Below are 25484 nucleotides of genomic sequence, written 5' to 3' on the forward strand. Positions count from 1 at the left end.
CCCTGAAATAGACACCCCTCAAAATGCAACACTGGGTAAGTTAGTAATGAAGACTTTTTTGTAATGATTCACAAACAAAGTATGAAGGTTTGTGTGTCTTTTTCTTTATATTTACTATGGTAGTCTGCTTAAAGTAGAGAGTGAAAATGTTTATTTCAACTAGCAGGGAATAATTTGTAGAACCATCAACAAGGCATATTGGGCAGCATGCACATCCTTGCTGTATTTGCCTGTAGACATTAGAAATTTTCAGACATGTACTAGACCACTGTTTTGTGACTACTCTACCCACATTGGTTATAAGGCCTTTATTCTTGAAAATATTCCATTAGCCAATTATCTAAAAAGGATGGTGGAAGGAAACAGCCACAGACTCCAACAAATTATATTATTTCCACAAATCACTCACAATTTAAACCACAAACGATTGCATTCATTAATACAGGCAATACTGAAGAGGCAGGTTAGATGGATTGATCAGGTCCAAGGACTGGAGGTGATGAGTAGTCAAAACACTTAGTCTATTGGGAGTGAGAAGAGACTGAATCCTAGGACCCTAATTGATGCTGTTAGTCTTTATTCAAAAGAAGTAACTGGGACTATTCATGAGTGAAATTCAGCATATGGCCAACACACCACTTAAATCCTATTTTTGATATTTTAAGTGGGACTAAAGTGGTACATATACCTTTACGCTGGGACTACAGGAATTACACCACATGAGGAAGGGCTGTAGGAACCTCTAACTTGGGTGAAGGAAACTTCCAAACAGAATTTACAGCTATGTAGTATTAGCAGAGCAACAGGAAATGACAACTGAGCCAATTGATGATTATTTAGTGCTGAGGCGCTCCCGTCAAGGACCAGGATCCCGATGTGCTAGGCTCTGTACAAACACCAAGTAAAAAGACTGATGAGTAATAATAAATGAAGGAGTGAGGCTGAATGGGCAGAGCCAGTCACTGACTTGTAGCTATTTAAAGGTATTTTGTACCACTGGGACAACCCTATGACTAATTATGACAATCAGACCATTAGCCAATGTTAAAAGGAACAAAGATCCCCACACTGCACTTTCCTTTAGGGAGGAAAAGTTCCAAGCCGGTCCAAAACTATGTTTTCATTCCTTGAAGTTACAGGTCGCACACTTGACACAACTGCTTATGGCAACTCTTTGTGGCCATCCCCACAGGGGGACTTAGGATATGGGGCATCATGCCTTTGTCTTTCTAGGGAGTGGGTAGAAGGCAAAGGGGTGGGCGCAGTTACCCCTAGGACAGGAAAGGAAAGGCATCATACCGTGCGGGGACCAGGCTGTGGGCTGCATCACGATTTCTCCCATCTTTTACTAGGGCTGTAAGTAACAATAAGGCAAGAAAAGGCTCAGCTGGGGAACCTAATTGAACATCCTTCCCCCCCGCCCTGTGTCTTTGTCCTTTCGACTGCCAGGATCCCATGGTGACCATCACTGAAGAAAACCATCCTCTTCAACAATCCCACCCGGACCATAGCACCCGGCACGTCAGCGCGGCTCCTTAGCCCCACCAGGGGCCAGGGCAGGTTTCCGTCCCGCCCTGCCCTCGGCCTGGCGGTGCTGGGGCGGGGGGGGCGGGGTAGGCGGGCAGGGCAAGCGCCTCGCGCCATGAAAAGCCGGGCGCACGGGCGAGGGGGCGGGGGCCGGATTGCTCCATCGCGGGCTCGCCAGCGGCGTCGGCAGGGAAGCTCCTCGCGGCAACGCGGCGCTGCACGTGCACCTAGCGGCCCCCTTGGCCTGAGGCTCCTGCCAAGCGGGCAAACGGCCCCAGTCACCAAGGCGCCGCGCCGCTCTCCAAGGTCCTGAACGAGCCCCGCCGCTGGGCTCGGGGCTGGATTTTCCCTCCCCGGCGCTCCGGGCAGGGCCTGGGGCGATGAGCGGCCGCAGGCTGCGGGGAGAGCCGGTTACCCATTTCTCGGACTCGAGCTCCTGGTGATCTGGGAAAGCCGAGGCGGGGAGTAAAAGCCTTGGGCGGGGCAGGGGGCGTTCCCATGGCTGGGCAGAGCCGGGGCTCAGGCAGAGGCAGCCTCTGTGCTGCGACGGCTGCCTGTTCGCTTAAGGGAGGGGGATCGAGATTGTTTGATCCGGGGCGGGGGGGAGGGGACCCCACATGATCCATTTCCCACGTGACGTATTCCGGGGCTTGGAGAGAAGTGGGTGCCCGCAGCCAGCCCTGCAAACGTCATCCCTTTCTCCAGCAAAGGAAAAAGAGGCACACACAAAGACCGCCCGCTCACCCCGAGACATTTACACGTCCAGGCAGCAGAGCCGCGAGCAACATGCAGTGTGGCTTCCACCATGACTGCTGCCGTCCCGGAGGTGCTTTCCAGTGGGGTGGCTGAGAGGCAAAGGAACAGACGCTTGCCTCGGGGACTGGGAAGAGGTATGTGCACTGGTGGGTAGTGGGTGTTGAACGATGTCATGATTCCGGGGGGCTGGGTAGTTCCCCTCCTTCGGGATAGAAATGCGGGGGTTCTCTTCCATTGCTTTGTTGCCTGCGAGTTTTGCCAGCCCTTCTTTCAAACCTGCCCTAGTGTTAAGAAGAGGATGGAGTCCCCGGCCCTAAACCGATTCTCCTGAAAGCAATGTGCAGTTCTGTAGAATAAAGAAGAGGTTTAACCAAAAAAAAAAAAAAAAAATCACCAGAAGCTACAAGGGGCTCCACACTTTTGAAAATCAGGCCACTTATTTGTGTGCCTAAAGATGGCAGTTCGGCCTCTGCTTAAAAATCTGGTTAACGTCCTGCCTCCGGTTAAAATTCTTCAGCCCACCAGCGGCTTCCCTTCTTTTGTTCCCGTTTTAAAACGTGGTTTTGTATTTCCGTGTGACTGTTCTGGTAGTCTCCTCCTCTGCCGGAAAGGAGCACACTGTTATCTCTTTGCCAGGGATGGGACACTGGAGCTACCTGGGAAGGCCTTGCAGAGCTCGGAACCACCTTTGCTTGTCGGCAGACAGCAGAGGCTGCAAGTTTTGTTGCCTGCAATTCCATAAATCGGAACCATGTTCCCTGAAAAGTAACGGCAGTATGTGGAGTTCAGCCGGCTGGCTTTCAGCGCTGTGAAAAGGAGTGAGGGTTCCACAGTGCTGTGAAAGTTCCCGACTGGGCCTGTGTGTGAGGCAAGGTTGGAACAGCATTACTTCTCCCCGGATCCAGATTTTTTAAAACAAGTGCCCGAATTCATGCTCTGAAGGCCTAAATAAGTGTCCTGATTTTCAAAAGAGCTGAGCACCAAGCAGCTCCTCCTGAGGAGAATGAGAGGTGCTGGAGGCATAGCATTTTAAAAAAATCATTTATTCAGGTGCCTAAATATGGATTTAGCAGTCCAGCTGTTGGCCCCCATTTTAAACATCTTGGCCTTTAAGACCTTGAGCAAGACTTCTGTGCCTCAGTTTCCCCACTTGAAAACAAGCACCCTAAAGCTCCCATTCACCAACTGTAAAGTGGGAATAGCTATTCCACAGAGGTGTGGAAGGGATGTAATAATTATTTGTAAAGCATTTTTAAGTCCTCTGATTTTTAAGTCCATAGAACTGCAAAAACCTATTTTAATTTCTTAACGGTTAGAAAAGTAACTTCTAGTAAGAATTTAGCAATCATTTCTAAAGTACATATAAGTTTGTAATTTTTTAAATAGGAAAATCACCAGTCAACATTTTGGTAACAATGATGCAAAAATTTATGTTAAAGGGCCAAATTTGCTGCCAGTGTTAATGGTCAGAGCTCCATAGACCTCAATGGAATTTCATCCATTTACACCCTATAAGAAAATGTCAGTATTTCACTCTTTCCAAGTGTACAGAATTAAATCATACAGGATACATTTTAGAATATGTAAATATTTGATATAGCAGTTGCCACATGGCATCAGATCAGTGGGCCATCCTGTTCAGATTCATGTCTCTAACCATGAACAGTACCAGATGCTTCAGAGGAAGATACAAGAAACCCTGCTGTATGCAGCTTTGGAAAAATTTTAAGGAAGTTTTCTTTGAATACCCAAAGAGACTTGGGTTTCAAAACCCTCCTCTAGACAAAGCCTTCTTCTTTTTCACTAACTAATGCTCTCTTGAAAACAACAGGCCTGATTACAATCTCACTTACACCAATATAACACCATTGACTTTAGTGGCTTTACTCCTGATTTACACCAGCGTGTGTGAGATCAACATTATGTCCAATTTATTGAATAAGTTAGACTTGTCGAGTTTTAGATCCAAAGACTGATGGTTCTGCTTGATAGTTTTAGGACTGCTTTATTGTATTGTATTATTGTTATTAGCCCTACGAGCCAGAAAAATGAAAGCAATTCTTCAAAATTAACTTTAAAAATGCAAATGCAATTCAGGAACCAGAGAAGGAACCAGATGAATAATTGCTTGGCATATTGTCCTTCATACAAGTATAGCACAAACACTTGACAGAATTAATAATATAGAGCCCTGTACTCTCCTTCATTGCGCAGCACAGAGGAGAGTCAAAAGCAGGGCTCGGAAACAGCCAGATCATTCTCTAACGCCATACCACCACCACCTCTCTGAAACTACTTATTCTCCAGAATCTCCGCTTTTATTTTAAACATAAATAAGTCCTTAAGTGTTATGGTTGCAAAGAAAACCCCAAAAATGTGACCCCTGTGTAACTAATGCATAGATGAGTCTACACAGAGCATGGAACAATAGACGTGAGGGGTGTGAACTGCCCTATTCATCTCAGAGAGGGGTTAATTCAGAGGTACAGTGATGATTATTTAAGTGGCAACATTGTTAACCATTTCATTCTTCCTGTGAGAAAGGGGAATCACAGATCTGCACAATTTACTAGACTGACATCTCACTTTGGTGCCATAAATGAATGGTGTTTGAGAGATTGCACCTCTTATCCCCCCCACCCCGGATCAAGAAGGGGTCCTGCCCAAAGAGCCTAGCTGAACCAATGGACACGTTGAAGCCCCACCGAGGGGAACCAAGTGGTATGCCAAATTCTATGTTAAAACTAGAGCAGAACAGAAAAAAAAATGGTCAAAACAGTTTGTCAGAAAAAGCTATTTCAATTAGTTATTTTTTGTAAAATTATAATCACTTCAGTGAAAATTCCTGCAGAGAAAAAATTAAAAAAAAAAAAATCATTTTGGAAAGTTAGTGATGAGAAAGACTTCACAATTTTATCTTGGATATTATATAGGGTTTTTTCCCATTTTTATTATTTTTACATTACTTCATGACATATCAGTAGGCATATTATACAGTACCAATCTCATAATAGGACATAATACATAGCTGAATATTCTGTTTTTATTTTTAAAGTCATTAAGGGCACCTGCTACTTAATACTGAGTGAAACATCTTATCTTTTTCCTGGATCAAAGTGTCTCCTGTTTGTTTTGTAATGAAAAAGTCTAACACTTTAACACATTATGCACTACTACTGTTACCAACATGTCATGAAATAATGTAAAAAGATAAAAAATGAAATGAACTAAAATAAAATTCTAAATGAAATATTCGCAAAAAGAAAAGGAGTACTTGTGGCACCTTAGAGACTAACCAGTTTATCTGAGCATAAGCTTTCGTGAGCTACAGCTCACTTCATCGGATTCATCGGATGCATCGGAGCTGTAGCTCACGAAAGCTTATGCTCAAATAAATTGGTTAGTCTCTAAGGTGCCACAAGTACTCCTTTTCTTTTTGCAAATACAGACTAACACGGCTGTTACTCTGAAACCTGTCATTAAATGAAATATTGACATTTCAAAATTTTCAAAACTGAAATTCTTTGGAAATTCCATATTGCAGAAAATTGTAAAAGATATTTCTTTTCATTCCAATCTGGAACAAAGATAAATTTTGTTGAAATTTCCCATGAAGCACAAATTCCAAGTTTCTACCAGCTCTATTTTGAACATTTGCACAGTCTACTCTGAGTGGCATCCTATTTTGGCAATTCCAGTTGGTGAAACTTATTTTGTGGGCCCCCGGTCAAAGGCCTTGATTCTGTTCTGATTGATATCAACATAAATCTGGAGTAGCTCCATTGAAGTCAATGAGTTACACTGATGTGAGATTAGAAACGGCCTAGTGAGTTTTAGAAGCAATTTCCCTCTTTCATTTATTTTCCCCTCGGGGGGGGGGGGGAAGAATCCATAGTTATATTAATTTATAATAAATGTATGTTAATGTGTCAAAATTTTCACCCATTAATATTTTCTTGGGCAAAAATCCAGCACTCCACAATCTGAGTAACTTCACTAGGGGCTGGGCTGATGCACAAGAGCAGGGCAGAGAAACGGACTGTCTCCAGCCGGACAGCCGCTCCACATAACCTTCTCCTACACAGTGACTGCACTGGGCTCCATAGGAGCTTACGTAGCTCCCCGCCCCATGGTGGTGGAGGATTAAGATCCCTACAGTATTCAGAGTAGCAGCCGTGTTAGTCTGTATTCGCAAAAAGAAAAGGAGGAGTACTTGTGGCACCTTAGAGACTAACAAATTTATTTGAGCGTAAGCTTAGTCTCTAAGGTGCCACAAGTACTCCTATCCTTACAGTAGCAGTTCCTGCCCATGCCACAAAAGGGAGACCCCCTCCTCAAAAGAGCTGAGCTCTGTGCCGACGATGTGCAATCCACACACAGCCCACCAAGATCCACCCCATCATTGTTGGAGAGAACTGCACCTGTTGCACTGCATTTTGTACTCTCAGAGGTGTGGGGGGGGGGGCATGTATTTTGGTGCTGGGAGGTGTCACTGCTTTTTGGTGTGATCTTTCTAGGAATCTCATCTTTGCCTAACTGACCCTCCTTAGTTTGTTCTCACTCAGATCAGTTACCAGATCCTCACCTCCAACTGAGTCTGTCAGCCCTTCAATTTTAGGGCTTTCAGTCTCCTGGCTATTTTTCTTGGAAGCAGCTTGAAGCAGAGCTATTACCCCCATGCTATCTTAGGCCTTTGTACTTCCCCTTTCCATCCCTGTGCTCTCCCCTTTATAGCAGGTCTTGTTTTCTCTATTGGTTGCAGCTGTGGGTGCCTGCCTCCATGCTTAGCAGCTCTAGCAGCTGCGTGGGGGGTGTGATCAAGCTGCTTGTTCGTAAACAGGAGAGACCTTCCTCCCCCCTCTCTCTGTGTTCAGTATGGGGTTTGTAAACCCCATTGCAGAGGCCTGATTCTTCTTTATACTGAAGCCACTTTATAGCCATCTGGCAGTGGAAGGGAGTCTGAAAGTGCATGTAAATATGAATTACAGACACTATAAAGCTTCTTTTCACTGCCAGAACAATAAAGCAGCCCCAATGTAAATCAGAATCAGGCTTCATTCATGCATCTACAGCATGAAACAAATATTGTCAGCCCACAGCAGGATCTGTAACCACCCGCTACTCTCTTGTATATCATTCAGTTAACACAGGAGGTCCCTTCTGATGAGAGCTGGATGAATCATGGATTTTTCAGATTGGGAGCCAAGCTGAAAAATCTAGGAGGGGGAAATCTGGTTCAATTCAAACAAACCAATTTTAAAAAAAATTGTCAAATCAAAAAACTAAAAAAAAAAATCATTTTGAATCAACTGAAACAATTTTGGGGGACTCAAAACTTTGTTTTTCATTTCAAGTCAAATGTTTTAAGGTATTTTCCACCCTCTTTTGTGTGCATGGTTTTTTTAAAAAAAGTGGCCAAATTTGAAAATAAAATGTCATTTTGAAATAAAAAGCCAAAAGAAAACATTTCAACCTTTTCAAAACAATTTTTTCAGGGTTTTTTTTTTTCCTTGGCCAAAAGTATTCATTGAATTTGCCTCCAATTTGCAAATAGTTTTGAAGCCCTGAAAATATTCATATTTCAGGGCTTCAATTTCAGCAAAATTTCTATTTGCCAAAAAATTCCCCCAACTCCACTTCTAATGTCAATCTCTGATTCTGTTAAAGAAAATGTTCGATAAATGTATTGAGATTGGCCACATAGCTCCTTTTTCAACCAGCTTTTTTCACAATTTGTAAATAGGGCAACAAAAATCCAGGTACTTAGCACATTTGATTAGTTTGAACTTAATGTTGTAAAGCAAAGCTTCTTTTGAAAGAAATAAGTCATGTGGAGGTCTCATAAAGCCAGAAAATCATCTTATCACCTTAGGAGTTTTTTTACTATGTTAATAAGTATATATAAGGATGCATTACAGGATCATGACATACAAGGATCATTACAGATGCTTTCTTAGGTGCGATGTAGCTACTCAAGATTTAGAACCATAGAGTTTAAGGCCAGAAGGGATCATCTAGTCTGACCTCCTGTATGTCACAGGCTACTAGCACTACCCAGCACCCACACTAAGCCCAACAACAAAAACCAGACCAAAGCAGCACAACACACAGGAGACTAGACTATAATGTACCACAGGCAGAGCGTAGGAGGAACCAAGCTGCACCATTGCCTGAGGTCCAAGCAATAGCAGGGAAATGTTTAAGTGAGATATACCCGGATAATCCTGGCAAGTGACCCTCTCACTCATGTGCTGCTGAGGAAGGTGAAACCGCCCCGCAAGGTTACTGTCAATCTGAGCAGGAGGGAAATTCCTTCCCAACCACATGTATGGTGATCAGTTAAACCCTGAGTATGTCAGCAAGAACCTGCCAGCCAAGCTCCTCAAAGGGAAAGGCTTAGAGAGAGCCTCTATGGCCATGGAGTCTGGATGAGATGCCAGACTTTGTGCTATGGATGTTCCAGGGCCAGGATTTAGATCCAATGCAGAAAACCAAATGCTACAGTCCTTATGAAGTCAAGGGTATTACTCCACACATGTTTAAGTGTAACTGAGGGGAAAATTTGGCCCCTGATGTCTTTCATTGACTCATTTGGGAGCATTAAGCACAGTTGCATCTCTAACCAATTAGAGATATGAAAGTAAGTTGAGGGAGTGGGAATAGTTAGGGTTAGAATTGCTGGGAACAGCCCACAACATATTTGCTAGCTCCACCCCCTGGTGTGGCCATTACTGTTTTCTACTGCACATGTAAAAATCTGTCTGAGACCTTCTGTGCTCCTTCCCATTAATCAAGCAACAGAAAAATTGTTCCCACCAATGCCAAGAAGTCTGGAACAATTTGGCTGCATTGTATATTTTAGAAGAAAATGCAATTTCTAGTAGCTGACAGAAAGGATGTTACCATTTCTGGTATTTGAAAAGCCAATATTTCGATATCGTCCACTCTGGATATTTGAATACCCATAGCACAGCCAGGCAGACACTCTTCACATTCTCAAATGCCAATGTATGAAGGGAGAAAGGAAAAAAAAAGCCAACTATTCCACTCTCAAAAGATAGAACACTTGCTGAAACGGGTCTTTAAATAGTACCATTAATGGATTGAAGGAGGAATCTTCATCAACGACCAATCACAAAAAGTAAATAAAAGAAATGGGCCATAGACACTACTAAATTCTTGCAATAAGTATAATAATAATTATTATTACCACTTATGTAGTGCTGTCACATTCAATCACTTTATGGCCAGGATTTTCAAAAATTGACAAGTGATTTTGCCCAAATTGAGAAACCTGAAACCTTAAAGACCCTGATTTTCAGAGGGTGCGCGCTCGCTTTCTTGAAAATCTGTGCTTATCCCACTAAGGCAAACAATGTAGCTTAGTGGAGCACCACTAGGCCTCAGGAGAACTGGGTTCTAGTCCCACCTGTGTCACAGTCATGCTGGGTGACCTTTGCCCCACCAAAGCAGCTCTCTGTGCTAGAGTTTCTCCATCTGTAAAATGGGGATCATGACACTGACCTTCTTTGTAAAGCACTCTGATCTATATAGGAGGTAGGTATTATTGTAAGGTAGTTTGTCTCCTGAATACCCATGTGAGGGAGGGAGGTATTATTATGGGAACAGAGACAGAAAGATCCAGTGACTTGTCTAAAGCCAAGAGAAGTTAGTAGCAAAACTGGGGTTAGAACACAGGAGTATGTGACTTTGATTCCTCTGCTTGTACTATTTTGTCCTCGGGTGTAAATAGCCCAAGGGACTCAAGTGTAAACATACATATAGTGGGAGTGGGAGCCTCCTTTCAAATCCCAGAATAAACAGGAGCAAAAAATAAGAAAGGATTGTTGTAACAAGCAAATGTTTGTGTGTGTTGGCAGAGGTCCTGCTACATTTGAATATGCTGGAGGAATTGTCAGCGTTAAATAAAGCATACCCCATTAGGAGCCAGAATCTGCTCTCCAGTGCTCTAGATTTAGATGAAGGTTTCTAACCATTAGAGGAGTGAAGTTCTGGAATAGCCTTCCAAGGGGAGCAGTGGAGGCAAAAGACATATCTGGCTTCAAGACAAAGCTTGATAAGTTTGTGGAGGGGATGGTATGATGGGATAACCTAATTTTGGCAATTAATTGATCTTTGACTATTAGCGGTAAATATGCCCAATGGCCTGTGATGGGACACTAGATAAGGTGGGATCTGAGTTACTACAGAGAATTCTTTCCTGGGTGTCTGGCTGGTGAGTCTTGCCCACATGCTCAGGGTTTCAGCTGATTGCCATATTTGGGGTCAGGAAGGAATTTTCCTCCAGGGCAGATTGGCAGCCTTCCTCTGCAGCTTGGGGCACGGGTCACTTGCTGGAGGATTCTCTGAACCTTGAAGTCTTTAAACCATGAGTTGAGGACTTCAATAGCTCAGACATAGGTCAGGGGTTTGTTACAGGAGTGAGTGGGTGAGATTCTGTGGCCTGCATTGTGCAGGAGGTCAGACTAGATGATCATAATGGTCCCTTCTGACCTTAAAGTCTATGAGTCTATTTACAACACTGTAATTCCAGTGATTTCAGTGGGGCTGCTGGACTGTGGATTAACCCTTATGTAACTCAGAGCAGAATCTGGCCCTGTTATTCTATCTGCCTCATAAAGCCTCAGTTTTGTCAGTTAAAATTGCCTGTGGGTAGCCTCAAATTCCCCAATAATGCTTGATATTTTCTAGTGCAGGTGGGGCCCAATTCTCATTGATGTTAAAGCCCCTTTGGACTGCTCTGTCTCTCTCTAAGGGCTTTAAAGTGAGTGTACATGTCGCTTACAGTTTAAGGCCCTTGTATCCTGCCAAAGCAGACACTCAGAGTTTTGCCCATTGATATGCTGGCATTCTTTGCTTGTTTGTGTTGGTTCACCCTCTTATTTTTACAATCAGGTCTTTTAGCAAATATCACATGACCTGCTCCACTGCCCAGCCCCACTGAAACACACACATTCACAGAAGGGGCAAATTCTTCTCTGCTGGCAGTTTCCTGTAAAGAAGAATTCTATCACCTGACTAAGACATTGCTCCTAGTGGCAAGATATAGAAGCAGTGCACCTCTTTGCAATGTGATTGGTTGTTCTCAGCATTTATATCCCGTGTTAATTGGGGTTAAAGAGATAAGACAAGATTGATGACTGAGAGAATCTTTAGCTCACCTTGGCCATTCCCAACTGCTCAGCAGAAAAACCCTGTTTAGGTTTACGCTACAGCTGTAGCCCTGTGCAGCAAATATGCATAACAATATTACTGGACACAAGGTATGTCCTTTTATTAGACTTGGCCCATATCTCCCGCTCAAACTGTGATGGAAAGTTTAAGCTGTATTGTAACGGTTAGCCACTAGGTGGCATTGTGTGAAGAATATGGCCATGCATCTACCTAAGCAACAGAGACAGTCTGCATCTTTTTCCACAATAAAATTGTTGCTGCTAGTGTCCATTTTGCCCTCGTCTCTGCATGACTAACCTGACATGGAGTCAGAAGAAAAACAATAGAAATGGCAGTATTTCATCAAAATGTTAATGTTTTGGGAGCTTCAGCTTTGACAGACCATCAGCCTGGCCTCATTGGACATTGATTTGCATGTTTTGCATCAATTTATTTGAGCAGAAGCTTTCGTGAGCTACAGCTCACTTCATCGGATGCATTCAGTGGAAAATACAGTGGGGAGATTTATATACACACAGAACATGGAACAATGGGTGTTTATCATGCACACTGTAAGGAGAGTGATCACTTAAGATGAGCTATTACCAGCAGGAGAGCAGGGGCGGGGGGAGAAAACCTTTTGTAGTGATAATCAAGTTGGGCCATTTCCAGCAGTTGACAAGAACGTCTAAGGAACAGTGGGGGGGGGAGGAAATAAACATGGGGAAATAGTTTTACTTTGTGTAATGACCCATCCACTCCCAGTCTCTATTCAAGCCCAAGTTAATTGTATCCAGTTTGCAAATTAATTCCAATTCAGCAGTCTCTCATTGGAGTCTGTTTTTGAAGACTTTTTGTTGTAATATTGCAACTTTTAGGTCTGTAATCGAGTGACCAGAGAGAATGAAGTGTTCTCCAATTGGTTTATGATTGGTTTTTCTTTTTGCGAATACAGACTAACACGCCTGCTACTCTGAAACATGTTTTGTATCGCAACTAAACTCCATGAGGAGATGGGGGAGGTGCAGGTTAATTCTCTCTGTCATGGGCAGGGAAGCTGAATATATTTTAAATCTTTTGCCTTTGGAGAAGAAAGCCCCAGGAACAATTATGCTGTGGTGCTGGCTAAGTTTGATGAGCATTCTATACCATAGCACAATGTGATTTATGAGTGAGCATGTTTCTGCCAGTGTGTCCAAAAGCCTAGGGACTCTGTGGAATCTTTTATAAGAGGCTTGTATGACATGGCAGAAAAGTTATTTTAAAGACAAAAAGGAAGAGCCTATTAGAGACAGAGAAGCGACTGGCATTTTTAGACAAAGGGCTGTCAGAGAAACTGAAAATGAAAAGAGATTTAATCATAGGCATCGACTCTATGGGTGCTCCATAGCTCAAGCACCCATGCAGATCAGCTGTTCTGCAGGTGTGGGAGGTGCTTAGGGGAGGGCAAAGAGCAGTGAGTGGCAGGCAGGCGGGGGCCTCAGGGGAGAATGTGGAGCAGGGGCTGGAAGAGGTGGAGTGAGGGCGGTGCCTCGAGGGAAAGGCCAGAGTAGGGATGGGACCTCAGGATGGAGCGGGGTGGAGCACCGCTGGGGAAAAATAAAAAAGTCAGCACCTTTGGATTTAAGCCTTCACGATGCAGTAGAAATGGCAAGACAAAATGTTTGCAAACCAAAATAGAAACTAATGGCCACCAGAAAGAAACCTAGAGGAAGTGACTTAGAAAAAGAGTCACATTAGCAAAAAGCAACTCATAAATCCTCAAGGCATGATGGAGTTAGCCCTAGGCAAAATATAACACTTTTCAGACTCGATGCACAAGATTTGGGAAAGATCACAGTCCAAAAGATGATTGCCCAGCTAAAGGAGCCAAATACCATAAATACACAAAAATTTGACATTTTGCCACTGTCTGCCACACAAAGGCAATACTGAAAGTGACCACTGAGAGTCAAGAGCCATTTTTCCTGGGATCAATCATGTGTAATGACACAGAGCCGGTCTAGAGGATGGAACTGAATATTTGTGGAAAAACTGTTCATCTTAAAATAGATTTGAGTGCAGATGTACATTGTAACAGTCATATCAGGAGTTGTAATCAACTTCAACCTCTCCCACAGCTGAAACTAGCAGATACTGTCCTAGATAGCCCTGGAGGTATTTTGAGCTGAATTGGACAGTTTTCCACAGAAACAACATACAAAACACAAAAGCTTTAATTTTAGGGTGTATATGATTCGAGGACTGGAGGCTGAGAATCTCCTCAGTGGCAGTGTGGTTGCCATGATGGGTGAGAAAGGTGGAAGAAGTTGATGGAATATTTGGTGATATTGGACCTTTAAAAGGAGAGGCTGTAGAAATAATCTTAGGAGAAAATGCTGAACCTTATGTGCCACACGGAATTCTTATCCTGTTACTTCATAAAGAAGAAACGGAGTTAAAGAGAATGGAAAAGCATGGCATAATTGAGAAAATCTTTGAGCCAACTGCATGGTGGGTTCCAATGGTACCTTCAATAAAGAAAAAATGGGAAAATATGAATCTGTGCAAATCTTAAAAGACTTACTGAATCAGTAGTCAGAGCAAAATATATCTTCTCAATACTAGAAGAACATCTTTTCTAAAGTGGCTGGAGCTACTGTATTCTCCATGCTAGATGCCTCAGGTCATTTCTGGCAAATTCCCTTACCCAAAGAGATTGTTAGATTGATTACATTCATTACACCATTTGGGAGAATTTGCTTTCAAAGATTACACTTTGGGATTACAAGCGCTCCTGACATTTTCCAAAGAAAGACGTCCAAGCTACTGAACAATTAAATGGGAGTGTTGCTTATGTGGGTGACATTAGTATATGGGTCATCAATGGAAGAACATGACAAAACTCTCAGTGAAGTTTTGAACTTAATCTGTGAGTCTGGACTCAAGTTAAATAAAGAAAGGCGCGTTTTCTGCCTACACCAAACTGAATCGCTGGGACAAATAATAAACAAGAATGGAATTAGTCCTGACCCTGAGAAAGTAAAAGCAATTACAGAACTGAATGCACCAACAAATGTAGCAGAACTAAGATGCATACTAGGGATGGTAAACTATCTTCACCAATACCTTGCCACAGTGACTAAACCACTGAATGAACTATTAAGGTTCAATACATCCTCGCTAGGGGGGCCAAATCAAGGGAATGCCTTCAAAAAGGTAAAAGAAATTATCTAAGATGCTCCCGTTTTAAAATTCTATGATGTAAAACTCACAATGGTCAGTGCTGAAGCCAGTAGCTATGGCCTTGGTGGTATGTTGTTGCAACTACATGGATCTGAGTGGAAGCCAGTTGCTCTCTGCTCTCATACACTTACGGAAAAAACAATCTCTGCAGAATGAAAAGGAGTGCCTGGCAAGGATATGGGCATGTGAGAACTTCCACAGATATCTCTGTGGGTTGAGGTCCTTTACACTGATAGCTGACCATAAACCTCTTGTAACTCTTATCAACAGAAAAGATTCTGAGATGCCAATGTCTGTTGATTAAGCTAATGCAATTTAACTCAGTCATTGAATATATTCCTGGTACAAATCTGATAATAGCAGACACACTGTCACAGAGCCCAGCATCACACTCAAACGCCAATAGGCTAGAGGAAGATGGAAAGGTTTACATTAGGGCTGTTGACTAATTGCAGTTAATTCATGCGATTAACTCAAAAAAATTAATCGTGATTTTGAAAATTAATCACGATTAAATGTCGTTTCAATCGCACTGTTAAACAATAGAAAACCAATTGACATTTTCTAAACATTTGGAATTTTTTACATTTTAAAATATATTAATTTCAATTACAACACAGAATACAAAGTGTACAGTGCTCACTTTATATTATTTTTGTTACAGATATTTGCACTGTAAAAATGATAAACAAAAGAAATAGTATTTTTCAGTTCACCTCATACAAGAACCGTAGTGCAATCTCTTCATCATGAAAGCGTAACTTACAAATGTAGATATTTCTTTGTTACATAACTGCACTCAAAAGCAAAACAATATAAAACTTTAGAGCCTACAGATCCATGCAGTCCTACTTCTTGTTCAGCCAAGCGCTAAGAGAAACAAGTTTGTTTACATTTACGGGAGATAATGCTGCCTGCTTCTTGTTTACAACGTCACCTGAAAGTGAGAACAGACATTCGCATGGCACTTTGGTATCCAGCATTGCAAGGTATTTATGTGCCAGATATGCTAAACATTCATATGCCCCTTCATGTTTTGGCTACTTAGGGTATCACAACTAAATACAACGTTGAACAACTAGATTAGCATAAGTAGTTAGCACATATTCTAAGGGACAATTCAAGATGAAGCAGCCTGTTAACACCGCTGAAATCATAGGACTAAAAGGGGGGTTGTGGGTTACATAGTGTTGTAATAAGTCATAAATCATATTAAGACCAGGATTTTTAGTGTCTAGCAAAGTTATGAATTTAAGCTCCCAGGCTACCCCACAGACCAGGACACATCAACTCAAAGCGCCACCAGGCCCCCTGCCAGAACAGATGCAAACCCTGCAGACATATCTCCGCTGCTACAATGATCAATACCCCAAAACACACCTTTCAAAATCTAGGGGTCCTATACATGCCTATCACATGTGGTGTACCTCATCCAGTGCACTAAATGCCCCTATAACAGCTATGTGGGTGAAACCTGACAATCACTACACTCTCGAATGAACTCACACAGGAAAATGATAAATGACAAAACACCACATCACCTGTGAGTGAACACTTTTTACAAAGTAATCACTCTATATCTGACCTCTCAGTCCTCATCCTCAAAGGAAACCTGCACAACACTTTTAAAAGATGAGTTTGGGAGCTTAAATTCATAACTTTGCTAGACTACTTTGCTGTATGAGGACAATTAAATGAGTTCAAGATGATTGCACTGTCATCCCCAGTGCTTTGAGAGGAGAAATTCTAGACCTCATCCATGAAGGATATCAAGGACCAAATAAATAGCATGAACAGGCCAATCAGTCAGTGTGATGGCCTGGAATCAGTAAGAACATGACAAAATAAAGTATCCTCCTGTGAATATTGCAGAACTAACAGACCAGCACAATGCAAAGAGCCTCTAATGACAACACTTCTACCAGACAGATCCTGGAAGAGGCTAACAGCAGACTTTTGTGAATTCAGAGGACATTACCTAGTTGCAGTGGATTATTTTTCTATATATACAGTATTTAAATAATATATTTGAAAGATGCAATATGTCTCAATATTATTGAGCAATTAAGAGCACAGTAGCACATTTTGGTATTCCAGGACAACTAGTAATGGACAATGCATAATTCACCGCAGCTGAATTTAAGTAATTCTAAACAAAATATTATTTTGAACACATCACTAGCTTCCTGTATTACCTGCAAGCAAGTGGAGAGGCTGAGAGAGCTGTACAGACAGCCAAGAAAATACTGAAGCAGGAAGATCCATTCCTAGTTCTTATGCGCAATAGATCAACACCATTAATTGCTACCATTTATAGCTCAGCCCAACTCCTGATGGGAAGGCTACTCAGGACCCATTTCCAACCCTGTAAAAGATTCTAGCCCCAAAGAGGCAGACATCAGAAGAATAATCAACTAACATCAAAGGGCAAAAAGAGCTTAGGAATACTTTTGTAAAAGACATCTGGAACCTGGTGGCCCTGTTTGTGTCAAACTGGATGGAGGAAAAGGATGGAACACTCCAGCTGTTGTGAAGTAAAAAATATATATATATATATATGCATCACCCAGATCATACACTATTGAGACAAACTGGGGAGTTCAACAGTTTGTTTCAAAGATCGTATAATCACTGAGCAAACTCTGCAAATTGCAGATGAAGAATAAGGAGTAGATTCACCTATTCCAAACCTGCCAGAGAAAGCCATTGCCAATAAAAGACTGTCTAGTCACCAAGTGGCTGTATAGTTAAAAAACAACAGTGCCATTTAAGGATGAGTAACAGATGGAGGCATGTTAGGATTAAAAGTTAATTTTGAAGAAAAAGTTTTAGTTTTAAAATTGTAAAAATGCAGAAAAGAAAAATTAAAAAGGGGAGAAATGTGATGGACAGTGTAAACTGCAGTATAATGTTTAGTCCCTAGGTGGGGTTGAGTGAAGAATACTGCAGCACATCTTTACCCAGTGCTGAAGATTAGATGGCTAGAGGATAGATCAAATAAATTTATTGCTGCTAGCTTCCATTTTCCCCCGTCTCTGTTTGACTAACCTAACACCAATGATTTCCCCTGCAGTCTAGGCCAGGGGTAATCAATTATTTTTTGTCAAGGTCCAAATTTCTTGGTCAAGGTATAGTCAAGGTCTAGACTCCAGAGAAAATAATTTTAAAAAAACAACAATAATGATGATAATAATAAATAAGTAAATAAAAAGATTTCAGGGTCTGTTCAAAAGTGTCTGGCGGTCTGCATTTGGCCCGTGGTCCACCTGTTGACTACCCCTGGTCTAGGCTGATGCCTCATATGCAGGTGTAAAATGCACCCATTTGTATCTCATGAGTACATGGAAGTTGTTACCAGTCGCTGGCTGAGCATTTTCCTGTGTGAAAAGTGCTGATGGTTACAATCCAGTTCCTGGTGGAAAGGTATTCCCATCACAAACCATCTCTGCATTCAGTACCAACCCAGCTGCTTTTGTGAGCAGTCTGTGAAGGACTTAAGACACAAGGGCTCATATTGAGAGAGATTCCTTCTGGCACAAAGTTGAGGCATATCAGCCGGGGCAGTATGTGGAAGCTTCCTGTGTTGCTGCCTTTGCTGTATCTGTACTGGGGACAGAGATGTTATTTCTGTGTCCACAGCTGTTGATCCAGTTCCTTTCACCACCACTAAATCCGCTATAAAAGAAAATGGCTATGTGCCTCTGAGATCATACTAGGAACTTTTACCACCGCTAGCATGGTACATCGTGCGTGCACAGTAGTCAGAGCAGACCTGCTGCTGGCATCAGACAACCTTCACTGCATCTTTAGCTAAATATGGTGCATATCTCAGCCAGCCTGGATGCGTCAGGGTTGGAAACAATGGCACAGAGGCTGCAGGTTTGATCCCTATTTTATTTGATTTGTTCTTTCAATTTGTAAGTGAAGTGGGGGGGTTGGTCATTTTCCACTTCCACTGTAAGACATAGGGGGAGTGCTGCGGGGTAGGTACACTCCATCCCATGTGCTGGGTCACGTATGGTGAGAAGGGAAAGAAAACTGTATAGCAGCCAGTTAAGTCCTGTGTTCATGACCCTGACTATAAAACATGGCAGTACGGCCTAGTGGCCAGAGTCAATAAGGGCATCCGGGCCTAATGGCCAGAATCAATAACGTAACCCACCTCGGTGGGATTGTGTGGCCGAGTGACCTTTGGGGAATGGGGCACTACTTAGGGGTGTGTGGCGCCCAGGGTGGGGGGACTCGGGCCTTCCCTGCTCCTCTGAGTCCCAGCCCAGGGCCCTGGCAGCAGTGGGGGTGCTCAACACTGAGTCAGTGGGGATCCTCCTGAAACACACTGACTAGTTCCCTGGTTCACTCACTGGAGAAATGTCTATGTTCCCTGGGCTGCTTCCTACCCTTTCTCCCTTGATGAGGTTCCACGGTTCCCACGGGTTTCTGGGGCCCTCAAGTGGTGTAGCTCCTGATGGCGCGGTCCCTTCTCTGGGCTCATCAGGCACTGCAGAGTCCATCTGGAGCGGTGTGTGCCATGGCTCTGTAGCCAGGGCCTGTAGCAACTCCCTGCAGAGAGCCTGCAGTCTGCATCCTCCTCCTTCAGCAACCTGCCCAGACTGAGTTGGGCTGCTTCCTTTTATACTCTGCCTCCAGGCTGAGCATGCACAGCAAAGTCGGAGGGACAGGGTTTCCTCGGCTTGCCAGGCACAGTTAACCCTTTCGGGGCTGGTGTGGGGTAGATACACCTCGTCACAGGGCGACAGACAGCACCTCACCTCAAAATTGGAGCTCTTCAGAGCTTTCTTGCGTATCTGAGGAGATGTCAGGTGCAGGCCAGCCTTAGTAGCAGAGCTGGTCACTATGCGTGTTCATCAGTACCATGCTAGCAGCAGGGACAGAAACCAGCATGGTATTAGTGTGATTACAAAAAGCAAGGATATTTGGAATTCCTGTGCCACACAGGACAGTCTGGCTTCCCTGGGTAATTTTTTTGCCATCCACAAAAAGCTAAATAGAAATGCAAATGTATCAAGTGACATTTGTATGCCCAGTAACTTGTACTGATTAGTTGGCTATACAGTATTACATACAATTATTGTTACTCTGATAAATGAGCATCCAGTGCATTCTTTGTAATGGGAAGACAATTCTTTGCAGAATATACTTGCTATTGTACACTCCTGATAATACTTTGGGGAAGGTAAGATAATACTTTGAATACAAACATCAATGTCTTAACAAAACCTCACTCAGTGCTCAGATTTCATGCAACTATCATATACTGATTAGTCTCTTAATTGATTTGATTAGCATTTTAATCTGAAAAAGGAAAGAAAAATGAGTCATGCCTTTGCATGAGTCACAAAAGGACAATTTATAGCATGAATTAAAATAGGTTTCCTTCGTGAATCAATACATACATTTTTAGCTGCCTCAAACGACAACAGAACTCAGAAAACCATGATTCTAATCATGACAGTAAATGCATAATTGCACTGTAACCGTGCTAGACATCCTGCTAGTGGAGTGATAACAGATTTCTTGGTGTGCCTCAGGTAGTTACTGGATTTGTAATCACCCCAAACACACCAAGAAATCTCTTATCTACAGCCAGGCACTCACAGACCACAGAATATGCTCCAAGGAAAGTCCAGGGTTCACACCTAAACAAACTTAAAACAACTTTCACCAAACAAGGACACCACACCATGGAACAGGCCACCCAAATGCCCTGAGAGAACCTACTTCAATACAGAAGGGAAAAAACCCTCCAACCGCATATCCCTAGTTGCCACTGACCACCCCACAATGGAACCCCTATGAGGTATCAGTAAACAATTACAACTCAAACTTGATGGAGACCACATCCTGAAAGAAATCTTTCCTGAATCCCCCCATTTCTGACCTTCAAACAACACCAAGCTCATCATCAGAAGCAAGCTCCCCACAGACCAGGACCCACAAACTCAAAGAAGCACCAGACCCTGGCGAAACAACAGATGTAAACCCTGCAGACAGATGTCCACTGCTACAATGATCGATACCCCTCACCACTCACTTTTCAAGATTCATGGGTCCAACACATGCCTATCATCATGTGTGGTGTACCTCATCCAGTGCACTAAATGCCCCAACCTGATAATCACTATGCTTGTGAATGAACTCATGGAGGAAAATGATAACACACTATATTATCTGTGGGCAAACACTTTTCACACAACAGTCACTCTATATCTGACCTCTGAAGTCCTTGTCCTCAAAGGAAACCTGCACAACACTTTCAATAGACCAGCCTGGGGTCTTAAATGCATAACTCTGCTAAACACCAAAAATCATGGACTTAATAAAGACACTGGGTTTATGGCTTTGTGACCAGGGTCCCAGGGAGCTGCACTGAGGTTACTCAATTAGGGTCAACTGAAAAGAATGGGGCAAACAATCCCCAAAGCTGGTAGATAGTCCAATACTTAGATTTACCAAGCCAGCACAAACCAGCTTCTATATTACCTTACTGGTTACCCAGAAGCCAACAACACCATTTCCTTAAAGCAACCCAGTCTCAGGCCTCCACCCAGACACCCAAGTCAAATATGATGAGGATTACTGAAAATCTTACTCATCATATAAGAAAGTTCTACCAATCCCAAAGGATCGGACACATTACCTCCCAGTTTAAGGAATATTTCACATCTTACCCAAATACACACTTACAGCCAATTCTTATTAACTAAACTAAAATTTTAAATTTTAAATAAAAAGAAAAGAGAGAGTGTATTGGTTAAAAGATCAGTATACATACAGACATGGATACAGTTCTGAGATCAGATTCATGGTAGAGATGGTGAGCTTCATAGCTGCAAAGAGTTCTTTCAGAATTACTCCATAGGTTATACTCCAATGTTCATATTCAGGGTGAACTTGATAGGACTGGAGATCTCAGTCTTACGACTTGAGCTTCCCCGGCATGAAGCATCAAGCAGATCTGAGATAAAAAGGATCAGGACCCAAGACATCTTTATATAGTTCCAGGTCTTCTCCTGCCAGCTCAGAGTCCTCAGGCGAACAATAGGCAATTATGGAGACTTTGAAGTAGACCTATTTCCCAAGCATCACCAGTAATTAGCTACATCGATAAGGCAATTTATCCATTAGGCAGTTTATCACAAACTTTAAAGAAACATATAGGCAATGACATTATTTCACCCAAGTTTCATCTAAATGTTAATATTCCCTTTTGATCTCTGAATCAATAGTGACAGACAGTTTAACACCTAACAAGATATAAGTACACACATACAATTAGTATCACCTCTAATTCTCTAACAATGCAGGTTTTCATTTCAAAGTTCTAGCCCATCTAACATGGACTGGCCCTAATTACCATTCACTTACTTTTCTAACATGTCTCTAAAGGTTGTTTCTGGGTCATTTAGTCTGCGAGCCACTTAACCCTTTCTATTGACATTTTCTTGGCACACTTTGTTATATAATTGCAATGAATTTTATACGGTGGTAACAGCAATGATTTGCATGGTCATATTTTAATCAGATAATGTCACAGGCTTATTACAACAATCTATAACCCACTAACCCCACTTTTTGACCTATGTCTGCAAAGGTGTTAACTGGCCACTTCACCTTGAATGGTTTCTTACAATATGTGTTAACTACTTATGCTAAACAATCTGTTCCATCTTGTATTTAATTGTGATACTAGGAGTACCCTTCCCAGACCTTAAAACAAGTTCTGTATAGCTCAGAAGCTTGTCTTTTCACTAACAGAAGTCAGTCCCATAAAAGATATTACCTCACCCACCTTGTCTCTCTCATAGATTGATCTTTTCCAAAACCAAAAGGGACCACTGTGATCATCTTGTCTACTTCCTGTATAACACAAGCCACAGAACGTCCCCAAAATAATTCCTAGAGCATATTTTTTTAGAAAAACATCCAATCTTGATTTTAAAATTGCAAGTGATGGAGAATCCCCCAAGACACTTGGTAAGTTGTTCTAATAGTTAATTACTTTCACTGTTAAAAATGTATACCTTATTTCCAATCTCAGTTTGTCTAGCTTCAACTTCCAGCCATCGGATCTTTGCTAGATTGAAGAGCCCATTATTTAGTATTTTTTCCCCATGTAGGTACATATAGACTGCAATCAAGTCTCCCCTTAACCTTCTCTTTGTTAAGCAAAATAGATTGAGCTCCTTGCGTCTGTCATTAGAAGACATGTTTTCTAATCCTTTAATCATTCTCATGGATCTTCTCCGAATCTTCTTCAATTTATCAACATCCTCCTTGAATTGTGGGCACCAGAACTGGACTGATTATTCCAGCAGTGATCACACCAGTGCCAAATACAGAGGTAAATACTACTACTACTTCGACTCAAGATTCCCCTGCTTATACATCCAGAGATCGCATTAACTCTTTTGGCCACAGTGTCACACTGGGAGCTCATATTCAGCTGATTATCCACCACGACACCCAAATCTTTTTCAGAGTCATAGATTATAGGATAGAGTCCCCAGTCATGGAAGTATGGCCTATATTCTTTGTTCCTACACATATAAATTTACATTTAGCGATGTATAAAATGCATATTGTTTGATTGCTCCCAGTTTGCCAAACAACCCAGACCACGCTATATCAGTGACTTCTTTTCTTCATTATTTACCACTCTCCCATTTTTTATATCATCTGCAAACTTTATCAGTGATAATTTTATGTTTTCATCTATGCCATTAATAAAAATATTAAATAGCATAGGGTCAAGAATCAATACCTGCAGGACTGAACGAGAAACACCAGTTCAGTGATGATTCCACATTCACAATATCTGTAAGCTGCCATTCTACATAGATGCTACTTCCTGGGGGCGGGTGTGTGTCTTTGATTCAGAGAGATGATAATAATAGAGCATTCTGAGATTATAGCTAGAGTGGATGGCTCAGTAGTTGAAGCATCAATTTTGGAATATCTAGACTCCCTTGAAGGGCAGGTTCACACTCTGACAAGATTAATTATGTTTCTATCTTAGGGTTGTTGTTTTTTAAGGTTCCTATCACCTTAGTGCCTAAGCACCAAACAAGGTATAAATAGAACATTGAATTAGCCCATCATCCTGCTGATAACATTGGGTACCGTGTTATTTACTGCATAAGGGACTTTCAGATAAGATCTTGGCCTCTAGCTTCAAGATCTCCACAAACAGATTGCTAGAGTCAGGAAACTAAACCATATTTAGGTGCCAAGTTAAGTGACATGAATTTCAAAAGTGCTGAGCACCCAGCAGCTCCCATTGGCCACAGATCTTATCTGTCCTGCATGGACTTTAAAGATCCCATTGGACTATTCAGAAGAGTAGAGGCTTGCCTGGATGTTCAACATTTCCCCCTCTCGCTATTAGTGTGTGCTTTATTCCAGCTGCTTGCCATCCACCCCAGAAGTGGCTGCCTTTCACTGGTGTATAGATAGCTTTTTACATGATTTGGGATCCTTCGGTGTTAGATAAATATATTATTATTATCATCATCATTTCCATTAGAGCCATTTTTGCTTTTCCAATAGTAAAGCAATAGCCACAAATGCATGTCCAGAAAACAAAGCTATAAACAGGGGAGTTTGAGTAGGAGTTCTGTTGGAGGGGAAGGGAGGAGGCTAGCCCCTGCTCCTTTGGGGGAAGTGTGTGAGTTTGTAATGAAGTGATGACTCACCAGCATGGCACCTCCTGCTGGTCGTCCTGGGAATTAGCTCATTCAGCACTCGGCGCACCCTCGCAGGCCAGTGTCTCACCTGCCGCTAGCCCTGTGTCCCTCCTGGATCCTGGTGCCCTTTACCTCGGGGTTCTGCCCCAGCAGTACGCCCATGCTCTGGGTCTCCCCTCCAAGGGGAAGCCCCAATCCTCTAAACCCACCTTGCCTAGGTGGCTACTGCCGTCATTATCTAGCCCCTGTTCATTAGGGAAGACTGCAGTGAAATGGCCACTCATTGGCAAGGGGGGTTTGGACCTGCTGCCTTTCCCTGCAGCCCACTACCTCTCTAGGCCTTCCTGTCAGGCCGCAGCCTGGGAGGTCGCCAGGCCTGAGCTCCCCAGCTCAACCTGCCTCTTCTCCAGCACTGCTCTGTCCACAGTAATCTTTGCTCCTTCAGGCAGCTAGGTCCATCTCTCTCCAAAGCTAGAGGGGGACTCCTTCAGCTCCTTGCCCCCAGCCCTCTTATCAGGGCCAGCTGGGCCCTGATTGGGTGTGGCCCCAGCTGTGGCTGCTTCCCTAATCAGCCTAGCTTGGCTGCTTTTAACCCCTGTTCTCCAGGAGTGGGGCAGCCACCCCACTACAGGGTATTTGTGTTTTTCTGGGGTTTTTTTGGGGGGGGGTTGTTTTGACGCTCTGTACCTCAGGGGAACACCCGACAACCCCATGTTCATCTTTATAAATGATTCTGTGGTATCCAATGCAAAGTTTGTCATGTTGGGTGTCTTCGGAAGACTCATGATGCACTGAGCATGGTTGTTATAGTGATGTTATAGTAATTGTTACAGTAAGGTTATAAGTTATAATTTCATATTATATATATATATATATATATAGTTACAAGGCTGAAAATGTATCTTCATGGCTTAAAGCAAGCCCAGGCAAAAACTCTTCAAGAGCAGAGAGGCAGTTCATACCTCATCAGGGCAGGTATGGGACAAACCCAGCCCAGCCTCACAGGAACAAAGGACATTGGCCTCGGCAACAACAAAAGGATCTCTTAGACTCTTGAGGGAGTCACTCCAATTCCTTTTGTCAGTTTGGAACTGTGAT

At 42.7% G+C, this 25484-nt stretch overlaps 1 protein-coding gene across 4 annotated transcripts in view; it reads left to right on the forward strand.

Moving 5' to 3' along the window:
• The first annotated feature begins 2141 nt into the window (after positions 1 to 2141).
• Positions 2142 to 25484, forward strand: part of GPR19 (G protein-coupled receptor 19) — a 33346-nt gene continuing 10003 nt past the window's right edge. The window contains exons 1-2 of one of the 4 annotated variants that reach the window (XM_073315498.1): positions 2350 to 2417; positions 22509 to 22677. Coding sequence is in view for 1 of the 4 variants with exons in the window: in XM_073315482.1 (XP_073171583.1) it covers positions 2333 to 2417 (85 nt within the window). In the remaining 3 variants the exon portion in view is untranslated. Of the gene's footprint in view, positions 2418 to 22508; positions 22678 to 23023; positions 23045 to 25484 lie in introns of those variants that run through there. The other 3 variants (XM_073315482.1, XM_073315491.1, XM_073315507.1) reach the window with 3 other exon arrangements.

Source organism: Lepidochelys kempii, chromosome 1 (genome assembly GCF_965140265.1).
Source record: "Lepidochelys kempii isolate rLepKem1 chromosome 1, rLepKem1.hap2, whole genome shotgun sequence".
NCBI classification, from domain to species: domain Eukaryota; kingdom Metazoa; phylum Chordata; order Testudines; family Cheloniidae; genus Lepidochelys; species Lepidochelys kempii.